The following is a 17,509-nucleotide window of genomic DNA, read 5'->3' on the forward strand; positions in this document are numbered from 1 at the left end:
GAAGGCCTCCTCCAGGCACTTGCCGCCACCACCACCAGTCACGATCCTGTAGTATAATTGACCTGATAATCCGCCCTAAAGCCTCCACACGAGCATATTTTATATTTTTATTTTATGACATTGTTCATTATAATTCACATTGACCAGCAAATCATCTCTCATTTATCACTTTAATATACTCAAGAAATTGTATTTTATATTCATTTATCACATTTCTTATAGATTTAATGGTAAAGTTACAGCAAAAACCAAGCACATGGACGAGTCTATGGCATTACTCACGTAACTACTCGACGTGTTGCTTCAATCTACGGTGATCACGAACTACAGAGCACGGCTGCACGGGGGGGGGGGGGGGGGGGGGTCGAGGTGACCGGGACCACAGACGGTCACAGAGAAAATGTCGCCATGGGGTTGTGGAAGAGACGAGCACAGTTCAGTGGAACACTCTCATGCTCACCACACTCTGGCGGGTCAGAATGGTCGTCACAATGAGAAGATTTCTAATTGAGAATGCCCTGCCCGACTTACGAAATCCCAAAACTTGAATCCTCACACGATAACAAACCCCGACCCTAGAACAAGCCCTGAACCTAAGACGTGAACTTCATCACACGAACCATGACCCCAATGCACAAACCCTTAGCCAATAACACAAATCCCACTCCTGCAGTGTCTGCGACCCCGACAGTGCGAGCCACTTCACTGCCCGTGTAGCCAGACGCCGGCCACCCAACTCGACGGCAAGAACCCTAAAACCAGAACCACAACAACCCGGGACCATCGAACACGAACCCATTGCACATTCACTATCAATAAATAACGCTAGAACGAGAACGCAAACAGCAGTGACCTCCGTATATTCCATCCAGTTCCCTATTCCAGCCGCAGGGAGTGTCGTGCACCCCTCTGCCCCGACGCCGACTCGGCCCAGAGCGGCTGCAGAAACTGAACGCAAATCGCACGTCCATGAAGCGGCCTCTGAAGCAAAGAGTGTGGACTGGGCACTGAGAAGTGTGCGGCTGCATACACGCATGGACTAAAGTGTAAGTGACTTTTCCATGGAAAAACAAATAAAACGTGTTGGGAGGGTGAAAGCGCACGGAACGGTTTTCGACAGGCGCTTCCAGGGCAGAGGCCCCTTGGCCGCGCGTCACCGCCACACACGCAACGCGAACCTACACCCACGGCCGACCACGGCCATTCTGTCGGTAAACGATGGGAAATCCCATCGCAGCAGGAAGGTGCGCGAGGGCTGGAAACGGTTCGACAACGTCCACACAGCACAGAACCCAACGCGTGCGTTCATAACGCCATGGTCTTGAAAGGAAAAATTATGCACAACAGGCGACGTTCCTTCTTTATCTGTGTGCCATTAAGGGCGATTGCATGAAACGTCGCATGTTGTATTATTCATTTTAAGGCCAGTCTTATTCACCATTTAGGGTGTTGCTATACGTGCTTGTGCACTACTGCTAACGCTGCATCACCAAATATATATATAAATATATAAACACAAAGGTATGTTGTTTACAAACAGTAGGAGCACCCGACTCCGATAGTGCCTTGCGTGCATATCACGTGACCAGCACATTGCATGCGCAATGCGCTCAGCCTTGCCCAGACCACCCACTCAAGGGCTGCATGTTTGGGTGTATTGCCATTGAAAGCAATATGGCTGTAACTCAGAGTTGAACAATGGGGCCACCCCAACATGCAGCGGGTACTGCACATGCAATGTGGGGGTCACGTGACGTGCACGCAGGACACGATGGGAGTCGGGCCCTCCTGCTGTTTGAGCGGCACCGCTGTGCGTGTCGCTATTTATTATTGGGGGGAGGTTGGGTGGGGTCAACGTAATCGTGCAGTACGGCAAGTTGGTTTTTGCCAGCGAATAGAGTTGTCTCGTCGCCTCCCCACTTGCTCTTGAGGGCCTCCCGGTTGTGACACGGACGGGAATTCCCAATGTCAATGTGGAAAGCCAGGGAGGTGAGCACAAGCAATGTTCAGAGTATTTACTGCTCGTGCCACCAAAGCTTTGTGCTGCTCCTCCAGCGTTTAAGGCCCGGATCCACTTTCTCTGCTTGTGCTGGACGGAGGCCTTTGCCGTGTAACCTAGTCCCATGTCCCTATGTAGGCCACAGACACACACTTTGGAAGCTGGAAGCGTCCTACAAAGCGAATGGTCCCTGCCGGTTCCTGGGAAGATCACGGACAGGCTCTGCGAAGTTCGCCCCCCCCCCCCACCCCACTTTGTCACGGATAAGAGTCGTCGTACTTCAGAAGAGTTGCACCAAAGGTTCACAACGACTGCTGCTGACTTGAGCGTTGAGCCTGCTGCTCGTGAGCTACTCTGCATTGAACGGTTCAATCACCACGACGATCGGGGCTCGTGTCTCCTTGTGAAAGGGAGACGCGCAGGCCCCAAACCGCAGGGATGGCTGTCGTCTCTTAGCCAGAGCCAAACCTGCCACGGGGAGTGGACACAGATGGCACCCACGTTGGCCGTGTCCCTGCTCCCCGTGACACTTGGCCTATCCCCAACAGAACGTCCACGACTTCGGGGGGCTACGCCGAGGTCCTGACAATGGGAGGCATGGACCCGCAGGGAGGAATGACGTGCCGGAGAGCAGGGGTGGTACTTCACGAGCGGGTGTGGGGACCCATCTGGTGGCACGCGCCCACGTCTCGCGATTCCTAAGTCGCTTTCCCCACCGCGCGTCATCAGAGCGCTGGTACGTCCACCGCTTCCACCACGTATGGTCGACGTGGTTCGGTGGACCTCACGCCACGCGGAACTTCCCCTGGCGGAGGCCCCTTCTGCCAGCAGGGGCGCGAGCCGGTGGTTGCAGCGGCTGCACCTTTATCCCCGAGGGGGTTAGGATCTCGCGGGACTGGAAGTGCAGAGGGTGTGCGCACGGCGCGCACGCTCGAGACAAGAAGCACCATGGACGTCATGCAGCACACGTCACAAGCCACGCACCATTCATGCACACGAAGAACGGGGGGGGGGGGAGGGGGGGGCTCCAACGTTGGCCGCATGTGCGGAGTCGCCTGCACAGCGAGCGGCGGTGCCTCAACGTCCGGCGCCTCCTCCCAGCTACTGGGCAAATAAACTCCTCGATTTCAGCGACCCGATATTAAATTACCTCAGCTACATTTTGTACAGGTGAATAGGCTGTGACTATGGCAGTATTTAAGTCCTGGACAAACCAGCACGGAAGGGGCAGTGGTGCGGCCACTGTGCGTGCGGGCGTATGTTCCATTGCACAGATGTGTGGTGTGTGTACATGTTCACGGTCGTGTTTATCCCCTTCAGGTCAGCGTGTACGTACAACCACGCATGGACATGCACTCCAAGTGTATACATCCGTGCACGTCCACACGCGCGCACGCACACTGCACACACACTGCACGCGGGGCTTTGCGAGTTAAGCATGTGCACGCCCAGCTCATGGATCCGTGCGGGCCGCCGGCACGGACACCACTGGGCGTGGCACCACCGCGGCGGTGTCCGTGCGTCGCTTGGAGGGGCTTCAGATGTCCTCCACGTAGTTGGCAGGAAAGAGACCGACCGTCCCATCGTCCATGCGGCCCTTGCACCAGCCCTGCTCATCCTCCTCCTCCAGCTTGGTCAGCTCGTCGCCTGCGCAGGTGCACAAATACAAAGATACCCAGTGTAGCCTTTAACAGACCATAGGGGCAAGTGCTGTTCGCGAGGACCAGCACAGCACACAAGGGGGTGGGTGGCCAGCTCCATGCCCGACCGCATTTTTCTGCCCGTTGATGATGTGTACACACCACACCAGGTACTCGTTTTTTCAAGGCCGAGTCGACCTAGGGGAAGTCCAGGACCGGTTCAGATATTAGCACCGTTATTAGTGGTGAGCGGGAATTGAACTGGGTTCGTGGATTTGTAGCGCGGTGCAGCACTAGCCACGACACGACCACTTACCACTACACGACTACCATAGTAGTAGTAGTAGTGGAGGTAGTGGTTTTGGTAGGAGTGGAGGTAGTGGTAGTAGTGGTGTTGGTAGTATTGGTGTTGGTAGTGTTAGTATTGGTGTTGGTAGCAGTAATGTTGGTAGTGGTGTTGGTAGTAGTGGTATTGGTAGTAGTGGTGTTGGTAGTAGTAGAGGTAGTAGTAGTGGTAGCAGTAGTGGTAGTGGTGGTGCTGGTGATGCCGGCGTCCCGCACCGGCTTTGAAGCTGAGCTCGTCCTGCTCCTGGCCCTGGTAGTCGTAGAGGGCACGGATTCGGCCCCCGCCATTCCCGGAGCCGGCCGAGCACCCCCCGTCCGCCTCATCGAAGGGGTTCTTATCCCCGTTGCTGCGTCCCCCAGTAGAACCCCCCCTTGCGACCGGCGTGTCGTCATCGGACCAGTCCGCCGGGCCGGATGCCTCGCTCGTGCTCGCGCTGAGACTCGCGGCGCGTGAGACAAAGACAAAGATCTCACTTATAGCCTCGACAGACTGTTGGGGCAAGTGCTGCTAGCTCGTAGCACCTATTAAGGTCGGCACAGTACACGAGAGGATAGGTGGCCGCCTTTGTCTCCCCAGTGACAATGTACACACCGAACCAGGTACTCCTTTAAGGCCGAGTCGACCTAGGGGAGACCCAAAACAGGTTCAGATAATCGTCACTGGTGTTGCCGTGAGCAGGAATCGAACTTAGGTTGCCGGGTGTGTAGTACAACAACATCCGCCATTTGCCTCTAAGTAGCGGTGACGTCACCACGGCGCCTGTGCCAGGCCAGGTGCACTTTGAGGCCACGTGAAATGTCAAAGGCTTGCTGACAAACGACGCGACATACTCAGGGGTACCATGGCTTGACTGACGGAGATGACTCGCAGATGCACCAGCTGTGCCCCCTACTGTCTCACCTTGCTGCATTTTAGCCGCCTGGCGCATCGTAGCACACATATACACACGCGCGCATATGCACGTGATTTAGTTGTGCAACGTGCAGTGAGTGATGGCACAGGGAAGCGAGATTAACTTGTGGGATCTTGGACAAGGTTTATGAATTTTTAAAAAATGTAAGGCAACTAGATTAGTCTGAGTTTGATGTGTATGGCTGTAGTTGCACGTGTCTCCGCAACATATAGGTAATATAACGGTGGCGCGTGTGTCTTTCCGTGCTCAGTGTGAGTAGTGGGTGTACATCTATGGTTGGTGTGGTTGGTATGTGTGCAATTGCTCTTTGCTGTGCTGAGTGTGCTTGTTGGTTGTTGTTGTCAGTGTCGCACTCTGCGCTGGGCGTCTCCGCTCTGGGTGTCTCTGCGCTGCACTCACCGTGCCGAGCCTCCGTGGGCGCTGGGCGACTCCGTGGCGCCCTGTGCCACCCCCCCCTCAGCCATCTTGCGTGGCCCCCCCTTCTCCTTGCGGTTCGTGGTCTGTGGAGCGTCCGGCGAGTACTCCTGCCACCCACAAACACGCGTCCGTGTTTGCAATCCCGTCGCTCTCTTTTTCTCGGATTTTATTTTTTTACGAACAACAGGCACCACCACGCCAACGGTTCGCACACCGGATTCACCGTCCAGAGATAGCACTTTCGGCTATATCTTCCAGAGCGTAGGGCAAAATCTCAAACGTCGTGCTGGACGGTGCGGCGGCGCAACCCCAAGGTGCGCGCCAGAGCTCTTTCCCCAGATTATGATCCGAGTGGGGTAACTATCAATAGATGACCATGGATTTGCTTCACCGAGTCGACCGTTGGTAGCGGCGATGTCACCGCTCAAATCAGCCAAACGGTGGCGGAACCACAGGTGGATTACATCGTCCGCCCGATTGCCGAACGCAAGCGGGTGTGGGCACGGTGTGTCACTACGGCTCGGAGGGATGCCGGCCAGCGGCAAATATGAATGATGGAACAAGCCCCGGGGTTGTGCCCTATGAGGAGACGGAGTGATACAACGAGTTGGCACGACGGGGATCGTAAATTGTTGGTGGCTGCTTGGCAAGGCCCTCATCCGGCAGTGGATCGAGCGTGGCCGCTGACGATTGTGGCGGCGGAGTGGACTCGTCTCACCTCGAACGCGGGCCAGTTCGTGGCCATGCCGGTGCCGTGATTTGCCGCGAACCACTTGAGGTCGTCCTGCTCGTCCGCCGTTAGAATCGACTGCCGGAAATCCCGGTAGACGTTAGCGTAGCTGGGAAACACGAGGCACAAACAACACTACTACACACAACTACACTACAACACACCACTGCACACAACTACACGCAACACAAACACCACCACTACATAAAACACAAACAACACCACTACACAGAACTACACTTTAAACAACACCACTAAACACAACACCACTGTGCGGGCTCCTGGCCTCGCGCCCCAACCTCACATCCCCGCGAAGGGATCCAACAGTCGCTCGGTGGTTGTGTCCACAGCTCGACAGCCTGCACTGCCCAGCTTTAGGCTGGACTGTGAGGCTGGCTGGAAGCTGTGCTGCCTGGATGTAGGCTGCGCTGCCTATTTGCCAACAGGCTGCAGGCTGTGCTGTGTCGGTGGGCTCCTGGAGGCCCAGGTGTAGGATGCCGCATGCGGCCCCATAACTCCACCGTCCACTTGGTTTTCACCTCCATCCCAATAACTGTAGGCTAAGTCCACTCACTACTCTATCAATGAAACACACGGCGTGTGCGTCACAATACATGCGCAGCAGGGCGGCGACGTTGCAATAGTAATGTTTAAAATGATTGCATCCCTCCGTTTCTGTGGCGACCAAAAAACTCCGCCTGTCGTGAGGCCACAGAGCAGACTGCCCGGGGGCCGGCCGAGCCGAGGCCGAGCTCTCACCTGCAATTGGTGGACAGGTCGAGGTGGCGCTGGATGTCCATGAGCACCTCCTTGAGGAAGGAGAGGCGCTTGAGCTCCAGCTGCTGACACGTCTCGAACACGGCCTCCATGTTCTCCGTGTACTGTGGCGTGTGCCGGCCCATCTCCTCCAGCCCCTTATCATAGCGCTCCTTTGCCTGTGAATGGAGAGCCCTCATCATCATCGTCGTCGCATCCTCATTTGACTACCGCAACTACCTGTAGACGAGTGCCAAGTTGTTGTGTGTTGTTATTGTCGGCCGGTAACTCCCCACTGCTGGGGAAAGGTATTTTCCTGTGTTCCCTCCTCTCCCCAGCGACTCCTAGCCCGGTCGTGACCTCCCAACTCCGGTATCATGTCGTCTCTCTGCTGCTGTCCCTTCCGCCATCTCCCTTTCCCTCTCTTCCCGGCACTCAATCTTCACTCCATAGCGAGTTTTGCTTCTCATCTCTCATCAACAGTTCCCATGATGAGTCCTGTTGCATAATCCTACTCGATGTCCTCTGCTTTAACAGCAGCAGCCACATCAGTGACCCCTGCCTATTTACTGACTTATCATTCCTTCAGCTGTCCCTTCCCCCTCGGCTCCAAACTTCAGGTCATTCACAATTTTACTGCCAAACTCCTCCGCAATACTCTCCACCGGCTCCCCATCCACTCCCGGAACAACTACAAAATCGCACTCACCATCTTCAAGATCTTCCATACTCACCAATGCCAAACTCTCCCCACTCATCTCACTTACTGCCCTCCACTCCGGCAACCGAGGCTTTGTGTCGAAGCTCAGTGGGAGGTCTCTCATTCTCCTTTGCCGTCCCGTGCTGTAAACTCTGCCCCTGTTCAAGTCCAGGATCAAAACCGTTCTGTTCTCCCCTGCCTCACATAGAGACCCAAAGAGGGACTCACACAGATATCCACAGTTTCCCTACCCCCTGTTCAAGTCCAGGTTCAAGACCTTTCCCTGCTGCACAACATGACCAGCTGCCTTCTCTCTCTCTCTCTAACTAAAGACCGTGTCCCCAGGGTGCCTGCATCGTGCTGTGCGAGCGCAGCATCTGGAGACGCAGGCGCGTTAGGTGCCGCTGTGTGAAGCCAAGTCACGGCTACGTTTCCCACTCCATATTTTCCAGTGTGCAACATCACACGTCCCGTGCTTTAACGTTACTGACATTTGTGCATCCTTATAAAGGATAGTGTATCATATTAATGGACAAGGAAGTAACAATTACTGTCCTTCAGGACATCTAGTAACCTTGAGCACTATTCACTGTTCACGCTCCTATTTTATTATACACCCACGCCACACACCACACACACGCAGCACACACACCGCACACACACAGCACACACCCACACCACACCCACACCACACACCCGCCATTGGCCACGAAGTGACGGTAACGTCACCACGGCGCCTGTGCCAGGCCAGGTGCACTTTGAGGCCACGTGATATGTGGAAGGCTCGCTGCTGGAAAGAGGTTACGGGAAAGACTGAAGTGCCATGGATTGAATGACTGGGATGACTGGCAGATGCACCACCTATGCCCCCTACTGTGCCAAATTGCTGTGTTTTAGACTCCCGGTGCTCTGCTCGTTGTTGTAAGCATCGCTCATCCGCCCTCCGCTGTTGCTGGAGGGCGACTGCATTCAACTACCCAGTAGCAACCTGCGCGAGCCTCTTCCATAGAGGCCAATCTTGACACTGCTGGTACACCACACCGCGTACAGCCCACCGCAGAGTTAATGGCGAGATAACAAGATAACGAGTCTCTGGATACTGAGAACTGCACGGGCGATGGGTGGACGGGCAAACGTCTAAACTGCTCGGTAGTCATGGGGATAAGAGACGTCGTCTTGAAATCGAGAATTCTACTTTCAAAAGACAACATGAGACAAGTGTCAGGGGATTAAGTCACACGGCATCAGCAGACACACGGATGTTTGCTCATCCTGGTGTGGCTCCTTCACGCACGCACAAGTTCACACGATATACTTTCTCAGCTCTGCGCTAAATGCCTCGCGTATGGTACTCGGTTTGAACGTTCTGCACATTCAGAATGATTTCACAGCAACAATGCCCAATGCGTCCTCTACAGAGCACATGGGTGGTGACCATCATCCCTCCATTCATTAATTCATTCATTCTGCACCACGACCTCACTACCTCATGGCTAGGCACCAACTATCATCCCAAACGTTATTGCTGTAATTGAGCCAATGTTAATGAGAGGCAATATGCGCAAAACTGTATCGTGCTTCCACATCGGCCCAGGAGCTTTCCAGACCGATATCATCGAGCAGCATAATTTAATCAAACAAAACCCTGGACCGGTTTCCACTTCACGGATCTCACCAGCAGGTGATGCCGGTCAGTTTGATGCAAGATTAGGCGCCAATCGTGCCCTTTCTCCCCGCCGTTACCCACGCTGTGCCCCACACCTTCTGAGTGTCTTGTCGACACTTCTCAACTTTGTCCGAGAGCTTCTTCGCCTGGTCGGGCGGCGCGGCGGGGTCGCTCTTGGTGGAGGTCTCGCGGCTCACGGCCAAACGCTCTTCCTTGCACGCCAGATGGTAAGCCTTCTTGAGCACCTCCAGCTGCGCCGTGAACCGGATAGGGTATGCACGCACAGAGTGTGTACACACCGAGTACACACACACACATGGGGTACACACACACACACACACGGGGTACACACACAATACTAGTACGTGCGTTCTGTATCGCCTCTAGTGAGTGGTGCGAGTTCACTGCAGCCATGAGAAAGGGAGGCCGCAGGACTTCACCCACAATTATTTTAATCTCAAAGGCATGATTTATTTCCGAACCTCCTTGAGCTTCTTGGCCCAGGGCTTCTGCGCCTTCCGGAAGCCGTCCTCCGCCTCCTTGGTCTCCTTGAAGCCACCGATGAGCTGCTTGTGGAAAGTGTCCTTCTGCCAGTTCTTGATTTTCTCCAGGTCCTCGTTGTTGATCTGGTTTCTCATCTCGTGGTGGAGGTCACTTACCCTGTCGGCCTCCGTCATCAGGGCCTGCCACGCACGCTCCATGGAGCCGTACTGCGGGCCTACACAACGACCACAACAGCGGCGGCCGCCACCACCAGCGCCATTCGCCACCGATACCACTTTCTCCTGCACACCCGAGCCATGCCAATACGGCATGGGTGGTGTTTTTCCACCGGCGTTTCACTGAGATGAGCCGGACAAGCCGAAACCGCACCTACAGGCGTCTCTACTCGTTCACTGCGTGTGACGTCAGTCAGTACACTGTGAGGACGCGGTGTTGCCTATAGGCATCTACTCTAACCGGGCGACCCGAGTTCGATTCCCACTCACGGTCAATACCAGTAACGAATATCTGAACTGGTTCTCGACTTCCGCTACGTTGACTCAGCTTCAAATGAGTACCTGGTGCGGTGTGTAGTAAACATCCCCTCTGGGGAAACAAAGGTAGTCGAGCTTGGTGCTGGCCGCCCACCCCCTCGTGTACCATGCAGGCCTTCATAGGTGCTCACTAACAGCATTTGGCCCAACAGTCTGTTAAGGCTAGACGGGGGATTTGTCTTTGCTGGTGTAGGGAGTCCTGTCGTGCCCTGGTGTGAGAGAGAGATGTGTGTGAAGATGATGACGATGGTTCATTCACGCCATGGCGGCGTCTCAAGAGCGCTTTACACGCGGCACACAACTCGAGAGCAGCTCAATGCGTCAGAAAGGGTGCCCCCTACTTGCAGCAGCTGGCATGCCTACAGGCATAGTTTGCCAGTAGGAGGCGATGATTGCTTGTGTGTATGATACTCATTGAGTAGATTTTCAAATGGGAAAATTTCTACCTCGACGCCAGCACACGATGGCCTACCCTTGAAAATGACAGAAGGGGATATTTAACGTCTCCTGGGAAGCAGGTGGCACGTAGCAATGTTACGGTTATCAAACACCACAGTGATAACCAGGGCTGCCGCCGGATTCGAACCGCCATGGGACTTTGTGGCGCATCTCACCACGCTCGATCAGCGTTTTCCACTTCTTGGTCCAGTCGGTGAGCTGCTGGGAGTAGACCTTCTCAATCTTGGCCCGCTCCTGGATGCAGGCCATGAGGTCGTTGCAGAGCCGGTATCCGTCGTCGATGCGTCTCACCGTCCGCTTGTAGTTCCCCACCTGTCAGGGTGGGGCGTGATGGAGGAGACCGGTGATGGAATGGCAGCCACAGGAGTCAGAATTATAATCTTTATTTAGGCTGGAGGAATCCGATGAGCTAGGAATCTCTTTTTAGCAGATGTCCAGCGATCGTTCCCAAGAGCACAGCTGCCGTGGAGACGGAGCAATGAGATTGGTCCGCGTGCAGAAGGAGTAGGGTGGATGGTAGTGGCACTGGACCATGAGTGAGGTGGCCATGTCGTGGGCAGGCCTTCTTCCATTATGTGATGTGTACACGCGTGTGTACACGTCTGTGTGTGTACCCTGCACCTCCCAGAAGCTCTCGCTTGATGTCTCCACGCCCGCGCAGTCATCGTAAGTCACAGACATCGTGCACTGGGTCACAGCTCACACCTCGTGCCGCACTGCACACCACACAAAGACACAGATTGACCGTATAGCCTTTAACAGACTGTTGGGGAAAGTGCTGTTAGCAAACACCGATGTATGTATATGTATGTTGAACTTCTAATCGGAGGTGCGAATACCTATGAAGGCCGGCACGGCCCATAAGGGGTTGGGTGGTCAGCACCACGCGTGGCCACCTTTGGCTCCCTCATGCCAATATTTACACATCGCACGAGGTACTAATTTGAGGCCCACGACTGGTTAATATAATCATCAGTAGTGTTGGCCGTGAGCGGGACTCTAATTTCCGACGCTGGGTTCGTGGCACGGCACCCTAGCCACTACACTACCGCTCCCCACCTGCACCAACAACAGCCACTACCAAGTGGCTGTTGTTGGTGCAAGTGATGGTGACGTCACCATAGCACTTGTGCCAGGCTCGTTGGACTTTGAGACCAAGTGAAGCTCGCTCCTGGCAGGAGGTCATGGGATGGACCGAGGTGCCAATGGGTTGAAGGACTTAGATGACTGACAGATGCACCACCTGTGCCGCCTAATGTCCCAACTCGATGTGTTATATCTGCCCAGCACTCTGCTCGTCGTTATAAGCGCCGCTCCTCTTCCCTTCGCTGTTGTTGGAGGGTGACTACCTCCAACTGCCCAGTAGCATCCTTACCAGCCGTGCCAATCTTGACATGGCTGATATCAGTCATCGGCAAGTCCACTCAGCTTCACATCCTGTACCTATCAGCCCATCTGTTCTAACCTATTCCACACCAGTTTAGTCCTATTTATCCAGCCAAACAGAATCTGATTGGGAATCCGGTGGCTGAGCATGCAGGCTACACGACACAGCCAACGCAGCATGCTGGATGAGCTCATCAATAGGAAGTGTCCAGATCTTTCAAAGTATTTACACAATCCAGCCTGGTTAAATCCAAGATGGATCGCAGACAAGCTAGCCTGAATGTTTCAAACTGGCACAGATGTTCCATTCGAGGGGTCCACGTTTCACAAGCCTACGGCTTCATATGCAGTCACAGGCCAGGTCGTGTAATTCAGCTGATGATAAGATGCCATTCGCCTGATTTGGAGTGAGACCTTTGCTGAAAAACTGGACCTGGTTATAAGCACATTGCCCAGGTATAAAAACAGCGCCACTCTCTCCACAACTACTCCATCATTCATGGGAAGTTGAGGGGGTGGAGTATTTTATGACATAAAATACCTAGGCAGGTGCTTAGTGTTTGTGGGGCTGATGGTATGCTCCAGGTTTAGCAGCAGTTGGTTAAATTCATTTTCAGAGTGAGCAGCAATTACCAGATCATCAGCATACATTATATGGTTGATCAATAGGGAGCCATGCCTTTACCGCGCACATGCATCGATCTGCCTCCCATTATATCTGCACCAGATGGAAATTCCTCCGGTACAGCCATGGAAAGTTTTTTGAACAGTCTCGAAAAATATATTAAATAACGTAGGAGCCAGAGGACATCCCTGTCACGCCCCAAGCTGAATAGGGAATGGTTCTGACTCCAGGCCACGCAGCTTTACCCGGGCCTGGCCACCATTGTGAAGGTCCTTAATGATTGTGAGCAGGTCAAGGACCCTGAAAGCATGAAGCATGACCCATAGCCCTGGCCTATTGCTGATATCATAGGCCTTGACCAGATTAATAAAGCAGAGATGTAGGTCCTTTAAAATGTCTCTACACCTCTGGTGTAGCAGACAGACACACATCAAACAATATGCACACACATCAAACAATATGCACACACATCACACAGACGTGCACACATGGCATGCTTACAAAAGTCAAGATTTGGCATCTTTCTCATCATTCACATAAACTCGAAGCACCCAGTGACAAATGTGTGAGATACACACCACCACACACCTCTCTTATCACCATATAAACACACATCCCTCACATTACTGAAGGCACCACCATTGGACGAGTACAAGGTACGACGCCTATCCATAACCGTACGCGATTGTACCCGATGTTTAAGTACCGTCCTTCAAAGCATCTGGTTACCCTGAGCACTATTCACGCACGTGTTAGGCACGCCACCACCCACAGCACCACACTCACGACCGCACACACACCACTGCACAATCGCCACAGCAGACTCGCTACGGAACACTCACAACCACAGAATCACCATCGCACACGGCGCGATCCCCACTGCACCAGCACCCCACTGCAACATCACGAGGACATTCTCAGGCGAGAGGGATGTGACGAGACGACATTATTCATGGGACCGCGTTTCAGGCTGAAATTACACAGCGACTGTACAAAACATCACCATCACGTCACCGCACACACATCATCATCACATCGCACACACATCACGTCACACACATCACCAATCGCCGTCACGATCGCTGCAACCCCTGCACGCACCCTGCCGCTGTGGCCGCGCTGCACTGAATGCTAACGAGGAGCGGCAGCGGCAGCAGCGCTGCTCACAGCGCCGTGGGTCAAGCGCAGGGCGAGCGCCCTGCCGCATCGCGTTCAACTACATCCCATGCCTACATCACGCACAACACTCACATTACCCACACAATACATACACAGTATAACATGCATCGCACGTGTGTGTGTCCCATTATTACCCCTGTGTGTCTCAATGTTACCCCTGTGTGTGTATCCCATTGTTACCCCTGTGTGTGTCTCAATGTTACCCCTGTGCGTGTTTCCCATTGTTACCCCTGTGTGTGTTTCCCATTGTTACCCCTGTGTGTGTCTCAATGTTACCCCTGTGTGTGTATCCCATTGTTACCCCTGTGTGAGTCTCAATGTTACCCCTGTGTGAGTCTCAATGTTACCCCTGTGTGAGTCTCAATGTTACCCCTGTGTGTGTGAGTCTCAATGTTACCCCTGCGTGTGTGTCTCAATGTTACCCCTGTGTGAGTCACAATGTTACCCCTGTGTGAGTCTCAATGTTACCCCTGTGTGTGTCTCAATGTTACTCCTGCGTGTGTCTCAATGTTACCCCTGTGTGAGTCTCAATGTTACCCCTGTGTGAGTCTCAATGTTACCCCTGTGTGAGTCTCAATGTTACCCCTGTGTGAGTCTCAATGTTACCCCTGTGTGTGTGTGAGTCTCAATGTTACCCCTGTGTGAGTCTCAATGTTACCCCTGTGTGTGTCTCAATGTTACCCCTGTGTGAGTCTCAATGTTACCCCTGTATGTGTATCCCATTGTTACCCCTGTGTGTGTATCCCATTGTTACCCCTGTGTGAGTCTCAATGTTACCCCTGTGTGTGTATCCCATTGTTACCCCTGTGTGTGTGTGTCTCAATGTTACCCCTGTGTGTGTGTGAGTCGCAGTGTTACCCCTGTGTGTGTCTCAATGTTACCCCTGTGTGTGTCGCAGTGTTACCCCTGTGTGTGTCTCAATGTTACCCCTGTGTGTGTGTGTGTCTCAATGTTACCCCTGTGTGTGAGTCTCAATGTTACCCCTGTGTGTGTGTGAGTCGCAGTGTTACCCCTGTGTGTGTGTCTCAATGTTACCCCTGTGTGTGTGCGAGTCTCAATGTTACCCCTGTGTGTGTGTGAGTCTCAATGTTACCCCTGTGTGTGTGTGAGTCGCAGTGTTACCCCTGTGTTAATCACGGATGATATGGATCACGTGACCGCATCACCACATCGGCGCGCCACGTGAGTGAGCACATCACCGCATGGGTCCCTCACTCCTCGTCAGTGCCTCTTCACACAACCACAGCACAGCACGAGGGGCCACGCGTGGCCACCTCTGCACAGCCCCCGCCCTGACCCACTCCGCACAAGCGCGCTGGGTGTTGGACTCTCATGGGGTTGAGACTGGGGTGGTTACAAATGGCTGTTTGCGTTACTGGTAACCGCATTAAAGGAACGAAAATAAACGGTTAACGGATTTCGTTCATGGCAGGTGCCACGGTGGTGCATTGGTGAGCGGCACACCGAGCTCGCCGTGCAGGCAGAGGTCGCCGCTTAGACTCCATCTCCCGGCGCGGCAGCTGAAACAATGGGACAGGTTCCTGAACCCCCTCCACTGCCTGCGTCCACCCAGCAGTGTAAATGGGTGCAACGCAGTTAGTCGATCGGCAGATCGCGTGTGGTGGGGTAAAGTGTGGGTATTCCCACCACTTTCCAACATGTTTGGTCAACGTGGAGGAGTAGGCCAAATGGCGACGTGAGCAAGCGATTTGCACGGCCGCGCTTTTGCCTTTTAACAGAGAACGATGGTTCAAATGCCCAGCGCGGGGTGACTCAGCCCTATCGCCGTGGCGTTTGTGCGTTCCCGCGTGCCTATTGGTGCATTCATCACTAAACATTCCGCTTGAATCGGTTACCGGTTCCTCACTCCTGTAACCGGTAACCGATTGCGAAAATCGGTTACCGTTTGCCGTGTGTGGTGGGGAAGTCAGGGAGGGGGCCGAGGTGGCGAAGGGGGGGTTCAAAGGAAAGGAGGGGTCAAACAGAGGTCAGGGAGAAGGTCAAAGGAAGAGGGTCAGAGGGAGGGATGAGAGCTGTGCAGGGAGAGGGGAGGAGGCGAGTGAGAGGGGAGCTGGAAGGGAGGGGGGAGCTGGAAAGGAGGGGGGAGCTGGAAGGGAGGGGGGAGCTGGAAGGGAGGGGGGAGCCGGGAGGGGAGTCCTGCAGGGAGCAGTGCAGGGCTCCATCCCACGTGCAGGGCTCCATCCCACGTGCAGGGCTCCCTTGCGTTGTTCTCTGGGCACCACGCCGCGCGCGTGTTTGTCTCACCATTGGCCTCTGCGTCTCCTGAAACCACCGATTTACAGCTACACCGCAAATCTTAGACCGACTTCAAACTCTCGGACCTTCATCAGCAGAACCCGATATATGTGCTATGAAAAGGGCTATGGCCCGAACCGTTGCCTTTTTACTGTATATACGTTTCCTTTTCAGGCCACAGTGTAATTGACTAATGTGTTGTTTTGTTGTTGCGTGTGCTCATCAGCAGGGCGTGGCCTGTTAAATAAATGCTGCCAAGTTATCCGGCCTCGCTCAGTGGTGTACAGCAACACGGCTGACAGGATAACGTGGTTGGGTCTGCAACTCTTGCCTCGGTTGCTATTATTTACAGACAGCACGCTGCAGTCTGAGACTGCTGTACACGCACAGCTATACCTGCACACAGGGACAGAGAGCATGCTGCACACCGTGAAACTACATTCTACTGCTTCGATTATGTACACAGCATTCTGCACAGTTTCCTGCTGTGAAACAGCGCACTGCACTCAGCACGCTGCTCCCCAACAGCTGGTCGCACAGAGAGCTTTGTGAAGAGAGCTCTGCTGCACTCCGTCCGACTGCGTGAATGTTGGGGTGGATGGGCGCTCTCCGCTGTTTACGCAACAGCAGCAACAGCAGCTGATGGTTACGATTATCATCATCTTGGGTGACATTTGCAGCGGGGGCTCATACACAGCATGACAGTCGACACTACAGTCTGCACCCACTCGTGAGACTCCCCCAGCTCATGGTGCCGCACCAACACACATTACATGACTTGGGGCAGGTACTGTCAGCTGCACCCACACACACGCACATGCGAAGCTGCACAATGCCCGCGGGGAGCGAAGTGCGCCGCTATCCGCGCTCCGTCTCCGCTGTGGAGGTCCCCGCAGATTGTTTGTGCTTGGATCGACGCGCGAAGATAGCGGCACCGCGCGCGGCGAGATGGCGGGGCAGCACGAAGGGAGACAGACAGACGAAGAGAGAGACACACACACGCCACATGCAGGGGATGCAGTTGCACAGACACGGAGAGAACAACACGGATCACATGCCGGGATGAAAACAAATAGAGGACAGCGCCGCGGTGCGCCCGCCCCACTCGCTCCATCTCCCCCGCCTGGGAGGGGGGTTGATGGGGCTCGCTGGGAGCGGCTCCCCGCATCTCCTCCACTCACCCGGGTGCGAGGCGGCTCCGCTCTTCTCCGCCTCGGCCAAAGGGGCGCGCGGGGAGAGATGGAGAGAGAGAGAGAGACAGAGAGGTGGAGACGAAGAGGGAGCCAATGGGGACGGGAGGTGCGCGCCAGATGGAGGAGCTTGGGGAGGGATACGAGTGAAGGACGCGGCGCGGGGGTGGAGGCGTGTCCTAGTGAAGCTCAGCACCATCCACTTCCTGG

At 54.4% G+C, this 17,509-nt stretch overlaps 1 protein-coding gene across 5 annotated transcripts; it reads right to left on the minus strand.

The window, feature by feature from the left end:
* Positions 1-93: 93 nt before the first annotated feature.
* On the minus strand, positions 94-17,509 carry LOC116940071 (protein kinase C and casein kinase substrate in neurons protein 1). 5 transcript variants are annotated; one of them, XM_032949367.2, is made up of 10 exons: positions 17,291-17,509; positions 11,285-11,379; positions 10,819-10,975; positions 9,650-9,885; positions 9,263-9,418; positions 6,805-6,980; positions 6,034-6,154; positions 5,298-5,422; positions 4,201-4,424; positions 94-3,646 (listed from the first exon to the last, which is right to left on the minus strand). In XM_032949367.2, exons 2-10 carry the CDS (start codon positions 11,342-11,344, stop codon positions 3,537-3,539), a joined length of 1,365 nt encoding a protein of 454 aa, XP_032805258.1. In that variant the 5' UTR covers positions 11,345-11,379; positions 17,291-17,509; the 3' UTR covers positions 94-3,536. The 5 variants fall into 5 exon arrangements, with proteins under 5 accessions (XP_032805258.1, XP_032805262.1, XP_032805260.1 ...); XM_032949371.2 differs by having other exon boundaries at positions 4,201-4,418; positions 17,291-17,508; XM_032949369.2 differs by lacking the exon at positions 17,291-17,509 and adding an exon at positions 13,776-14,392.

Source organism: Petromyzon marinus, chromosome 7 (genome assembly GCF_048934315.1).
Source record: "Petromyzon marinus isolate PM22_M1 ecotype Great Lakes invasive population chromosome 7, UKy_Petmar_22M1.pri1.0, whole genome shotgun sequence".
Classification (NCBI taxonomy): Eukaryota; Metazoa; Chordata; class Hyperoartia; order Petromyzontiformes; family Petromyzontidae; genus Petromyzon; species Petromyzon marinus.